General features: G+C 37.1%; 1 protein-coding gene across 1 annotated transcript in view; it reads right to left on the bottom strand.

Annotated features, from left to right (window-relative positions):
• Nucleotides 1-232: 232 nt before the first annotated feature.
• The window catches only part of kairos, a 285377-nt gene continuing 271345 nt past the window's right edge, over nucleotides 233-14264 (bottom strand). Inside the window, exon 4 of the mRNA XM_085948649.1 lies at nucleotides 233-1704. Within this exon, the coding sequence (XP_085804775.1) occupies nucleotides 233-1699 (1467 nt within the window). The 5' untranslated portion in view covers nucleotides 1700-1704. The remainder of the gene's footprint in view (nucleotides 1705-14264) is intronic.

Genomic DNA, 14264 nt, shown 5'->3' with positions numbered 1-14264 from the left:
TTTTCAACTAATCTGAAAAAATTTGATAGAATTTGTACAATCAGTTACATACATAGTTATGATTTTTCACAAGAAATTACGACAGCAAGGCAAAATGATGCATGTAATTTCAATTTCGAAATTAATGTAAGTATTAAATACAATTAAAAGAAATTTATCTAATATGTATTTATATTTACAAATAATTTACCCTTCATGTAAGGATTATGGGTTTATTTTAAGTCTTTACGATTTATTTGACGAAGAGATCTTTCAATGTCGAACAGAGTGAGGTGTCACAGGTTTCCGTAGAGTCCTCTTCGTCAGATTTGGCTGAGTACCAGGCACCGCCGGAAGGTTGTCCCTTGAGAGAACCTCCCGGAGGAGACTTTCCTCTGCCGGAAACGGACGGCGACCGGGCGGCGGCGGTATCTCGTTCGGGAATAGACGGCTTGGCCGGGGTGAAGGACAGCGACGGCGCCGGCGGCTGATGTGTGGTCGGCGGAGAATCACCGCCGCCGGTCTGCCTTAGGAATACTTCGATGGCGCTCCCGAGCACCTGGGCGTCGACCACTGAACCGGTCGGCTTATCCCAGACCACTCTGGGAATAGACGAACCCACTTTCTCCGTCGTGGCCACTGGCGGAGTACAAAAGTCAGTTCTGACGAAAGAAACACCCGGTTTTGGGACGGATACTTGCCTTTTATCGGCCATCGTTTGGTGACGTTTTACGAACCATCCCGAAGGAGCTACCGCTCCTCCGTCAGTGCCTCCGGCGTCAGTCCTATCGATCCCGTGCAACACGGAAACATCGAAACTGTTCGATCGGCTGCTTTTCATCCTGCTTCGTCTGGTTTCGGCGTCGGGCCGTTTAGGAGCCTCAGTTTTCATAGGCGGCGATGGGCGATCACCGCAACGATTAATTTCAGTCGCCGAGGATGCGAGGCTAGAAACGATGGAAATAAGATCAACGTCAGAGCAAACGATGCCTTGAGGTGGACAGATTCGCGCCGGTGGCTGTTCGGAAGCGCGGCGTCGGCCTGAAGGTATGACAGGCAAGGTGCAGCCGACGAAGTCGGAGTATCGTCTACCTCCGTGAGTGTAGCGTTGCGGAGTCCTCGCCGGCTCGGCTTCGTCCAGAGGTTGCACTTCGCACACGCGCTCGCTGGAAGTGTTCCACATCTTCATTCGAACCTTCCTAGCCGTCACTATGTCGTCCATGATGTCCAGTTGCAGATTGTGGGAACTGCCTCTTCGGTCGGTGGCGGGAGGGCCGCGGATCATAGTCGGTACAGTTGCCACCGATTCACGTCTGTTGCGGCCGAAGAGGGCAGGCGGTACTCGCGATATGGTAACTACCGAATGTCTTCTTCCTCCGGGCTGCGGCGCCGGTGTCGAACTGAGAGTGGCGAGAAAAGCGGCCTCTCTCGGCGAAGGTCCGGAGCCTTCTCCGCCTCTTTCCGAAAGTCTCCGAACCTGGCTGGCTGTTATGCCTGAAGTGCATGACGGTGTGGGCAGAGAATGTTTGCGTGTTTCTCTGGGATCTCGCCAGGGAGACAGCAGGTAAGGGTTTTGTGGCGAATCTATGTCGAGACTGCGCCGAGGCGAAGCGCTGTCAGTTCTCGGTTCTTCTTCTTCTGGGCACCCAGACTCCTCGACGACGATGAGCGGCTCCTGTCCGCTGAGGCTCAGAGCAGGAGTCAGCGATGCACGCCGCATCTTTTCTGAAACGAACGTCAGTTTATATGAGAATTATATTAAATTAAACAATATTTTCTTGTAATGTGATGGGCGATGTTTCTACATTTTAACATTTTAAAACGTACATGCAGGTACCAAAACAAATCATTTAGGTATAATTACTTTACACGTAGTCCATCATAAATCAGAATAATCTTATGAAACCCTAAATTTTGAAAGTTTCATTTTAAAGTAAAGTTGTTAATTTTACATACCCTAAACAAGCTTTCGTCATAATTATATCGTCAGAGATTATTTCACTGAAACGCGTTTCTGTTTGTTCGGATTTCCCATTTTGATTAACAACTTGTTGCCTTTTGTGATAAGTACAACAAAACTGCGCCCTGGAGTTTGGGTCTACAACTCTACAATATACGGAAAGTGAAAACAGACTACTTCCTGGTACATACTTAGGTACACTATTGAATTGACTCAGACAGTTTTCAATACTAATTAACCTTCTATCGAACATTGCATCGTAAAACATTAATTTATTTACAAATTTAAATTGTTTATTGGTAACTAGCTACTATATATTGATGACACGTTTCTTTACATGTTCAGTAGTTTTTTTTTATCAACTCGTGTATGCAGGGATCATAAATTTTGTACATAATGTTCAGGAGCGCGCTAAGTGAGGGTCTCAGGGGCGCGATACATTCGGGCGGCAGGATTCAAGGGGCAGATTAAGTCCGAAAAAAACATTTCTAAATGATGTTATTAAAAAATAAATGTCCTTCTATTTCATTATATCATTCTTTTATAAATTGTGCTTCCATGGTCCATCAATACTTATCGTATTAATAATTAAATAAAATGTAGGTATACTAATTCCATTTTTAAAAATATTATTCTGGACCAGTCTCGTCCACTTCAGAGAAACATTATCAAATAGTTAACAATTTGGCGGGAATTTTGAGATGTCACTCGGGCGGCAGTCATCCTTGATGTATTCTTGCATTAATGTCTTATAATGATGTATCTAAGCTTATGATGCAATTATAATATTATTATACTGTAAGTATGTATATAAAGTTTGTTTAATATAATTGCATAGAAAACATAATATTAGAAAAATGTACAAAGCATTCCTACTATTTATCATATTTTAAAACTCATGACTTGGTAGTTTGAAGATGAAATGCTTCTTTTTCAATTACTAGGTACCTATTGCTAAAATTTTCCACGATCTGGAAATATATTTTGTATCATCATCGTCAGCCGGGGTCAATCCACTGCTAGATGAAGGCCTCCCCAAGCTTCTTCCAACTCTCTCGATCCTGTGTCGTTCGCTGCCACGTATTTCCGCCGTTTTTTTTACCAGTTCGTCAATCCAGCGGCTTTTAGGGGCGACTCTGTGGCCGTTTTGTGCCCCTTGGGTACCACTGGATGACGGCATTTGTCCAGCGGCCGTCCTTTCGGCGAGCAATGTGCCCTGCCCATCTCCATTTCAGCTGTTTGGCAATGTCTATTACATCGCGTACTCCTGTCTGCTTCCTAACCCATTCGTTTCTCTTACGGTCCTTTCGCGTGATGCCCAACATACACCTCTCCATGCCTCGCTGTGCGACTCTTAGCCTTTGGACATCTCTCGTGTTGAGGGTCCACGTCTCGCATCCATACGTGAGCACGGGTAGCACACATTGGTAGAACACCCTACGCTTAAGACACAATGGTAGGTCACTTTTGAAGATACTATTTAGACGTCTGAAAGCACTCCATCCCAGCTTTGTTCTTCGAGCAATTTCATCGTGCATGCTTCCGTCTATGGACACCTGCTGTCCGAGATAGACGTAGCTGCTGACTTGCTCGAGTTGGGTGCCATTAATACAGATAATTGCAGGGTCCGAAAAACAGTTCCTCATCACTTTTGTCTTTGAGACGTTTATCTTTAGGCCGACCGTTTGACTGACATCCGCGAGTTCTTGCATTCTACCTGAGGTCTTTCGGGTCTTGTGAAAGTGTAACTATATCATCTGCAAAGCGCAGGTGACTGAGGTGCACCCCATTAATTGGTACACCTTTTTCCTCCCAATCAAGTTTCCTAAATATTTCTTCAAGAGTAGCGGTGAATAGTTTAGGTGAAATGGTATCATATTTTGTATATTATTACTAAATTAACTCGATTGTAAATATTATATTATTTATAATTACAACGCATGGACGTTCCGTCGGGGTGTACATACAATACACTGTTTATCGTCGGCAGATAGAGGAAGAAAAGAGAGTAATATAGTTTTGACATGGTATTTCGTATAAATGACGTATAAGTTTTTGGCCTTCAATCTTCAGTAAGTAGATGTATGTGCCAGACTGTCAGATATTTGAAGTATTGTTGTATTTTTCCGTCCAAAGTTGGTATATATTATTATAGAACAAAAAAATCGAGCAGATTTTAATATTTTCGTTGTTCATTCATACAATTTCGAGAACTAATTTTTGAATTCCCCACTAACAAATTTGGTCCCATGAATTTCAAATTTAATTTTGATCCACCTGTGTAAAAAGGTCCGCCATCGCTGGGCTAGACTATCATTTATAAGTTTATCGACTGACCTCAACATTCTTTGTAAAATATTGTTATTGTCAGAATGTTAAGAGAATACTTTCCTTCGCGAATTATTATTATTAGTCCGTGGGATTCTGGGGAAATCTGTTTGATCTTGAAGGCGTAATTGCTTTTGTAGTAAAGGGCGGGTGGGCTGGTTGATCTTCGGTTTCCACACGACCAAACTAAGAATCTTCATCTTTCGCATCCTTACACCGGATGAAAGACCTTTACTCACGTTCCGTTGATTGAATCAGCGTTCAAGGGGACTAACTTTCTTACTAAGGGGGGCGGACACGATAGGATTGAAACATAGTTGATACAATTATTGCATATTTTGTTAAAAATTGTTGCACAATTCAATTATTGTATTTACGATGACAGTCTGGCAACAACGGCCATGCTGTGTTACTGACCGTATCTACGTTGTTTTTCGAATAGTGAATCTCGCTCCTAAATCGTAAAAGTGCATTATAATAAGTGATTGGGCCAAATTGTGGTCGCAGTCACCTTAGTCCACACCTACTCAAATCCCCTTATTTATTATTGTCACAAATCCAGACGATGAGCAATTACGGGTCATAAGACAACCGTAATTGCGAATAAAGTCAGTGAGCTCAAGTGATATCCAGAAAGCGGACGTGGGTATGTTATTATACTTCCGTCGATACCTACCTACAACGTGACTCATACAAAACGTATCTGTTCGACCTTCGTTGCACTAAATCTGTTACGGTTCGATTGAACGTCGCGTCTATGTCTATATCATCCATCCTGAGCTTATCATCATCATTCATCAACCTCATATAATATCATCCATCCAAAAGTGTATCGTCCGTTCTCCAGCACGCGCCAGCCCCATCAACATAAAGGTCAGTGTCTGGCATCCTGTGTAAACCCCCCACTCTAGATGGATAATCCACCAATCACCACCATCACCATCAAATTACAGTGCACTGCTAAAAGCGCCACCAATAAGTATATCTACGATAACCATCCGTTGTTTATTAAGAGGACAGTCCTTCATTTAAGCGTGGCGTCATTTAGATTTTGTTTTGAAAAAACTGACTTCTGTCATGTGAACCGCACTTTTAAAAATAATATTGGGCAATTTCAATTTTGGACGGATTTTTTTTTAAAACCGCTTGGATGGAAAACAATACTTCGGGAAAGGAAAACTTGAAAATGGTCTCAACGGTTTAGAATTTGAAGAAATTTTCTTAGGGCGAAAAGCGCAAAAAGCAGTCGATTTGGATTTATGACAGAACCTAAAAAACCTTTCGATTCGAGCTGTATGAAATATTGAAAAAAAAAACCGATAAAGTTAAAAATAAAAAGAGAGACCTATCATATTTTTAGAATTTAGGTATACCACATTTCTTTTATATTCTCAAAACGTATCTATATTTAGGTGTAAAGAGATTGGAGCACACTAGTAGGAATTCGTATATATATTTGTTGTATGTGAACAGGCAATATTGATTCTAGAATGTTGTTTTTTTGTGTAGTTGAATTGTGGCCATAGAAAAAATATATTGTATACATTGGCGTATGTAGAGGTGGCGGCAGAAACAAGACTTACTATTAGGTATTTGCAAATTTTGTGATTGCTCATCTAGATTTCTAAATCATGTTATTTAATTTTATAACAAATAGTCATTCTACTGTATAAGAACTAGAATTACTGTTTGTTATTTATTTTTATTTTCCTACTTTAAGCGTTTAAAATAAATAAATAAATTATAGTTGCGTGCGTGGTGAGCTGATTCTTGGGTAATTGCTGCTAAGATATTTCCAGACGACCTGAACAATTACATATGGGTCACATTAGCATTTGTGCATCGGGATACAACTTCTTAAGACTGGATATGATACGGGGTGGGTTTGTAAGTTTATGGCGTGTGTTTGTGGGCTGCGATTTCATTTCACCGTGTCTTTTGTCGTTGACAGCCTGTCGTCGTACGACTATTATTATAATGTATACTCGTCACTTTACATAATCAATTCGTAAAGTTAGCAGGAAGTTAGAGTAACATAAGAATGAGAATAAGGAAATAAAACGTAAAACATTTTTTGATTAAAAAAACACTCACCATTCAAAGACAACGAGGAAAAGTTAGCGCGGGAGATTGATGGTTGTGTATACCAAGTTTAAAAATGAAAAGTTATTTTTGGAATCACGACAGCATAATAGATATTGGGAATGCTTCGAGGATTTTATAATTCACTTTCTTAAAAAATACCCGAAAAAGGGGTAATTTTTCATCAGTTATATTTAATTAAAAAAAAATCCGCGCCAAACTTTGCGGTCGCCGGCATTTTACTGTCTCGTTCTTTATTACGCCGAATAAATATTTGTATATGAAAAAGCAGTTTGCATTCAAATTTTTTCATCCCCAAGGGATGGTATTCGTATAAAACGCCCGAGGGACAATGTTGAGTAATTATTAAAATTTCTCGACATTTTCTACGATGTACGAATTCTGCACGTTTGCAAACAAGGGAAATTAAATCATTGGGAGATAATATAATGTATAAACATTTAGGTAGGTATATACCTATACTTTCAATATTAAATCAGTCTACCAAAATATTGAAGATATTATATTAATTAATGAACGTCTTAATAATAATAATAATAATATTCTTGGGGCTTTGTTTGCCTTAAGGCAACACCAGATCGCGTTCTTTTTTCAAATAAATAATTAGCGCCGTTTTTTGTAATATACTCTAATATTCTTGATATATTTAATGAGAAGAAAACTATCTATTGTTTATGGATTATCCATCAGTAGAAGGTAATTAATTTTCTTTGTAGTGGGCTTTCTTGTAGACTAACGGTGGATTTTTGAAGGCTGTAATTATTTCTATACTAAATGTTAAATATTGTTGATAATTATATAATAATCTATTGAAATAGAGAACATTTAATGTATACACAATTAGTTACCTACTAATAAAATGGAAATATTAAATAATCACACAATGAAAAGCGATCTAAATACTGACGAGAAAAGCGATAATACACACATTATTAGCAATGCCATTTTATTAAAGTTTGAATTGAATCATTTAAATAAGGCAAGAAATCAAAACAACTTTTAAAATACAGTATCTGTAATTAATATTCCTTAAAAATATTATTTTTTCTACGCGTGCGTACCTACTACCTGTAATACTTTATGGTTGTGAGACGAGGACATTTATCAGGGTCTATAGGTTTAAAATTTTGAACTTTGACAATCGATGTCTCCGAAGAATCTTTGGGGTACATTGGATTCGTGTCCGGAAATTTGTGCGTATGCAGTTCGCCGTATCACACTTGTGTTGTACATAACACAAATGTTGTATCAGAAGTATATTATGGCCGAATATTAAAGATCGTCCAACCTCTTTGGGTCGTATAGTACTGACATAAAATTCATGTCTAAATAAAACACGGTTCTTGTCGGTTTAAACTTTACAGGAAGCCAGCAACAAACAACATTTGAAAATAGCCAATATACTGGATTATTTGTTAGGTTATGTTAGATTTTCATTCTTGAATTCATGAATTTTGCTAAAACCAACTATGAAAATTGAATTGATGTTCATATTGAATCTAATAAAATTGGAGACCGTATAGTATACGGTCGTCTCTTTCCGTTAAGAAAGCTCACGGCGAACTGTGCCGCGATGAAATGTTGTAAGTACGTACAATTTACATGTAACCTATTGGAACGACCGCGTTATAGCCACTCAGCCACTCGAGTTCGTTACCGGATAGTCCGTGCTTAAGGGGGGACATGCTCGTCGAAGGTCAAAATTGAGTTTTTGTTGTATTTTCAAACCATGATACTGGACACTCCTTAAACGTTGTAGATAATCTATTTATATAATTTTGAAGCCTTATTATCCTTTATAGTTATTTTAAACATTTGATGACTGCATAAAGTATTTTTGTTACATAAAATAGTATTCTTTTAAACCTCTCGCTCAAATGTTTTAGAATATAGTCATATTTCGGTACATAACTGTGCAGTGGTGTTAAGATTTTTTACATTTATTAATTTTTAAACGCATTTATGAAACCATTAGTATAATTTATTACGAGATAATTTTTGTAAAATATTCACGATAAAAAATTATATTGATAATCTCTGTGATCCCAAATTTGACAAGAATTAGGCATTTTATTATTCAAAAAATCTGCAATATTAACACATTTGAAGATGATTCTAAAGATATTTATTATAAGTTATGTCTTTGACCATTCAAGTGTGATAAAAATCTTATGAATAATGATTGCTTTATAATAATTATTGACCTAAGAATAAGGTAGTGTTTTTTTTGAAATACGCCATTTCTTTTGTCATTTCCCAGTGGTTAAGCTACAACATACGGCCGTAGCCATAAATTGACAAACTATAATTGAAGTAGGGATCTTGCCGATTTTTTGAATAATAAAATGCCTAATTCTTGTCAAATTTGGGATCACAGAGATTACCAATATAATTTTTTATCGTGAATATTTTACAAAAATTATCTCGTAATTAATTATACTAATGGTTTCATAAATGCGTTTAAAAATTAATAAATGTAAAAAATCTTAACACCACTGCACAGTTATGTACCGAAATATGACTATATTCTAAAACATTAGAGCGAGAGGTTTAAAAGAATACTATTTTATGTAACAAAAATACTTTATGCAGTCATCAAATGTTTAAAATAACTATAAAGGATAATAAGGCTTCAAAATTATATAAATAGATTATCTACAACGTTTAAGGAGTGTCCAGGATCATGGTTTGAAAATACGAAAAAAACTCAATTTTTACCTACGACGAGCACGTGGGCCGTTAAAGGTAAAGCATTCCACTACAGACAGAAAAATTGTTGAGATATATGAGAGAAAGATTAGATTGTATTGAGATTTCGTTTTGGCAGACAAATCTTAAATAAACCTGAATAAATAATAATAAATATTTGAATAAAATATTTTTTTTTTCGTGTTTTGAAAAGTATTCCTGATCTGGGCCGCGGCTAGAAATTGTTAAGAAACCCTGTCTTAAACTATAAAATATAAATTCAATATAATTATGTTTTCAACGTTATCGTACTATCAGGTATCAATTGAATAATAATACATGTATTTTACAAATCTATCGAACAATAAATAAATAAACTAATCTATGGACTGATACGTAGCGTGGGAAGGTTGAAAAAATCCAATAACGTGCAACCCGAATGACCCTTTGCCTGAAAAGCTTACCGACTGTGGGAAATCCATCACGTATAACTATTTGCGTTTGCCTGTAGGTAGGTAATGCTTTTAATACCGGACTTGCACAAAAGCTCACGATACCCCGGGAAAATAATGTATTACACTGGTCCTTCACAGCGTGTAATTTATTATTTACTGTCGGCAATATTGATTCATATGCTCTATTTTCTTTTCTTATATTACAAATCTATTAATCGCCATATTACATTACAATGATAATTAAATCCAAATATATAATAATGTGCTTGTCTTTCGCTTTAGTCGTATGCTCCGCTTACTAGAGGCAACTAGCAGAAAAACTTGAAATTTGAGACAATTTATTGATATTTTCAATATATATGGATAGCCCTAGATCGGTTCTATGGCAAAACAGAACAGTGACAAAACAGAACAACGATAAATATAACTAAGACCATTCAGGAAAAATATAAATTTAATATTGAAATTGTCCTATCTCTATTATGTTGATAGATTTTTAATAGCACAGATTTTCAATACGCCATAATAAATCAAATTATATACCTAATTTATGCATTCCTTAATCTCTAGAAAGCCTCAAATAAACGGGGCTTAACTCGGTGTTGCCGGCAAGCTTAGGATATCTATTTATTCTCATCTTAATCAATATAATATCGTATGTTCAAAATGATTGGGTGACTAGTTACAACGAAATAATGACCTAACCTAACCTAACCTAAATAGATTCCACAAAAAAATATGTTTCATTTTTCCCCTGGCTGTTCTGTTTTGTCACTGTTCTGTTTTGTCATGTTATGTTTTGTTCGGTTACCCCTTAGACCATTCGTAAGGCAGAATAACAATTGGTGGATAGAAAATAAACAACTTAAGATTCGCAGATGATACCATGCTAATCGCTGCTGATGAAAAAGAACTCACAGAACTGCTACACCGGGTAGAGGAAGAGAGTCGCAAATACGGCCTTCTTATTAATATGAATAAGTTAATGGTTGTCGATCGGGCTAACCTTTTAAAGCGTCGGAATATAGCCAAATAACGTTGTGGGTCCCAGGTTCGAATCCTGGGTCTGGCAAGTACACGTATTGTTTTTTAATTTGTGTATGAGTCAGAGTATGGACCTTATAAGTTGAGTAAGTGGCTGACATCCAGTTTTCGTAAAAACAAAACCTGTTAACACAAACTCTATCTTATTAGGATCGGACATGGTCGGAAAAATTCTCCAAAACCTAGACACAGGAAACGAGTCTGTATATCTTGGATCGATCATTAGTGAAAAATACGGATGTGAAGCAGAGATGAGAAGGCGCACACAGAGTGCGAAAAATGCGATGATACGTCTTACCACTATATCGAAGGATCGGGGAATTTTAATTGACACAAAAATGATGCTTGTGAAAACATCAGTGTTTTCCATATTTTTATACGGTGTCGAGTTATGGATACCGAAGGCAAGGGAGCGGAAAGCAATTGATGCTTTCGACATGTGGTGTTGGTGTCGAAAGCTTTGTATTTATTGGACAGAGCACAGGACGAACCAGTCAATCATCCAAAGACTGAAGATAGAGGAACGGCTCTAGACAACATGTCCGAGATGCATTCTGCAGTTTTTTTGACATATTGTTCGACGTGGACTGGACAACCTGGAGAGACTGGTGGTTTTGGGTGGCCTCCAGGGAAGGCAAAGTAGAGGAAGAGCATCGGTACGCTGGAGCGACCAAGTGAAGGAGCTGACTGGAGGTAGTATTCACTCTCTTCTGAGGGACCCAGAGGATCAAGAAAGGCGGAAAGTGTTGGTCGCTCAAAAACGTTTTAATTAATAAAGATAAAGTCGCTCAAAAATGTTTTAATTAATAAAGATAAATTTGCAATTAAAAAAAATCGTTATAAAACGTGAATTCTTTAAATAGTTTAAATGGTCATATCTTATTACACACTATTTAATGATTATGTTTATCATATCTATTTTAAAAAAACATCGTTTTTTATAAAAAAAAAAATGTGTATGTCCCTCACCCTGCATCGGTGCTATAAAAGCGATCTACGTGCTGCACGTCTGGAATGGCAGGAGGCGCAAGAGTTGGCGATGGATCGAGGGAAGTGGCGCGAACTTGTGCTTGCCCTATGTCCCAACGCTGGGTCGTGACAGGTTGAAAGAAGAAAGATTTTTTTTTATCTATATAAACGAGCTGCAATATTGTGAATATACGTTCGATATCTTAATCTTATAAACTCTTCAATATTCAATTTTGATGAGATTAAGTATAATATACTAGCCGCTTGACCCTATTTGAAAACAGATTGATTGTTAGCATTTCCAGCTGGAGAAGAACAAAAAAATAGTTTGGAACAATCGATACTTACATTTATTATTATATAAAGGAACACACACTAAACACTTAACTTTGTATCCTAAAAGATTTAGTATGCGATTTATCAAGAGAAATCTTTCGGAATTAAGTAGGATACATAAATATATTATATTATATAGGTAGGTAACTGTTTTTTTTATTTCACGAGCTATTGTGTAAGTGAACGTAGTTTATATATTATTTCGAGAGGGTGTCAGATTCAGTCGTTGAAAGCAAAGCCAGTCATTGGTGAGGATCATTGCCTCCAAGGACTGATGTTAATGCCGCTGACAGCCTCGAGCATGTAAAACAGTTTTCCGATAATATACGTATATGAATTTCGCCATCTTTTAGATAATAAACTAAGAATAACTGAAAACTATGTTAGTTCGCGAATTAGAATTCGAAGTCTTTGGTGATAGTATTCGGCTGTTGTTTTGGGCACGATAATCTGATGAACTTCTACAAATATTATCACAATAATGGTAATGTTGAATATTATTAAACGTGTACGATGGAGGGACAGTATGTGTAAGGTTTAGAGTAATTTACATCATCATCAGTCCACTGCTGAATGAGGCGCTCCCATAGCTCTTCTCGGTTCCCAGTTCTTTGCTGTCATGTACATAAACAAAACTTTATGAGTTCGTCTATCCAGCGGGTGTTAGGGCATCCCTATGGACGTTTAGTGCCCCTCGGGTACCACTGCTGATCCATTGTTTTCTTTTGTGATATTTTCGCGTTATACCCAACATCCGCCTTACATGGTTACGTTGCATTTCGCTCACAATAAGACTCCATGATTTCACACTCATACGTGAGCGTTGAATACTAAAGACATAATGGAAGGTCAATTTTGACGATACTATTCAGGCGTCCAAATGCACTCCATACCATTTTGATTATGCGAGAAATCACATCATACATACCACCGTCAATTGACATTTTTGTTTCCCGATGTAGACATAGTTGTTGACCTGCTTGATTTGAATGTCACTGGTGAGGATCGATTTTGGTTAAGCAAAACAGTTTTGACTACTTCTGTTTTTGAGACATTTATCTCATAGGTACTTTGCGGCTAAAGACAGAAATGTGACTGAGGTTTTTGTTGTTAATGGGGATTCTATTGTTTAGACTAGTTTAGAGTGCAGTACTCTCTCAGTAATCCGCCACCCCAAAAACCAGACAAGTGTCCAATTAGTGAAAGCGGCGGATTATAGTGCATACAAACAAAATAATGGTAAAAATTAAAACAGGTATTTCGTAAAAATAGTTTTTTTTTTGAGAAATTTATAGTAGCAAATTACGATTTTATTTATAATCAAATTCAAGTATTTACTAAATTATACACACCTATATATAAACTAAGTTTATTAACTAAACATTGAACAGTAAATCACTTGACACAACCAGTTATTCAGTGAGGCAGACGATTGAATGGCTTGGGATTCCTGACTTTCCCTATGACCAAAAGCTTCATTTTGTGTATCCCGGTTGCATTGGAGCACGGCATAATTGTGATGCGATCCTTGGGCGCTTTCCTCTCTGGTACATCACTTTCTTCGCGATGAACGTACGTTTTACGAAGGAGAAATTTCAAAAATAAACCCGTCTCATTTGCGTTGTATACCTATACGCGGCGCACTACTGAATTTGACAATCGAATACCGGCGAATTATATAGCTTGATTTTGTGCTTTCAACTAAAAAAAATAACGGCGGATTATAGTAGTTGTCTGATAATCGAGCGGCGGATTACTGAGAGTGTACTGTATCTGCCTATAACAATATTATGGCTACCACTTTCTACTTTAATTGAAAGACCAATTATCCCCATATTGATATTCTACGGATGTGAATCTTGGACCATGCCGATTGGATAGGTACGAATTAAAGATCCATATCTATGGACCCGTACATGAACTAATTGTATAATATAAACAAAGATCTTAACTCAGCTTCGCAAAAAAGTCGCAACTCTATAACGTCACCCAATTGTCTTGATCACAGTTCCTAATATAATGTGACGATTGAAAGAGAACGATGAAAAAATACATTGACAATATAGTCACACGTTTACTTTCATTTCAGAAACGTTATCGGCCCTGAATTCCATCCGATAATAATAACCTTATACGTAAAAACGTAATAAATATTCCGAGTCACGAAGTTACTACGTCAAGGAGAGTACATATTTCTTAGTTTCAATCAAGCTAATGAAAACATTCTTAGTTCCTAATAATACCTCAATTTAGCATACCACATCTGTACCAATTTAGTTGAAAGCTCACACCATTATTTTACAATCAACAATGTTGTGTCAACTTTGTGTGTGTTAAGAACACATGTTTAATGAATGGTGATTAAATCTCACAACTAAAATATAAGTGTTGCGGTTACGCCG

This window comes from Rhyacophila brunnea, unplaced genomic scaffold, assembly GCF_057557595.1.
Source record: "Rhyacophila brunnea isolate RB1 unplaced genomic scaffold, BYU_Rbru_1.0 scaffold_10, whole genome shotgun sequence".
In the NCBI taxonomy this organism is placed as follows: Eukaryota; Metazoa; Arthropoda; class Insecta; order Trichoptera; family Rhyacophilidae; genus Rhyacophila; species Rhyacophila brunnea.
Note: the sequence above shows the minus strand (reverse complement) of the source record. Positions and strands in the feature narration are given on the sequence as shown.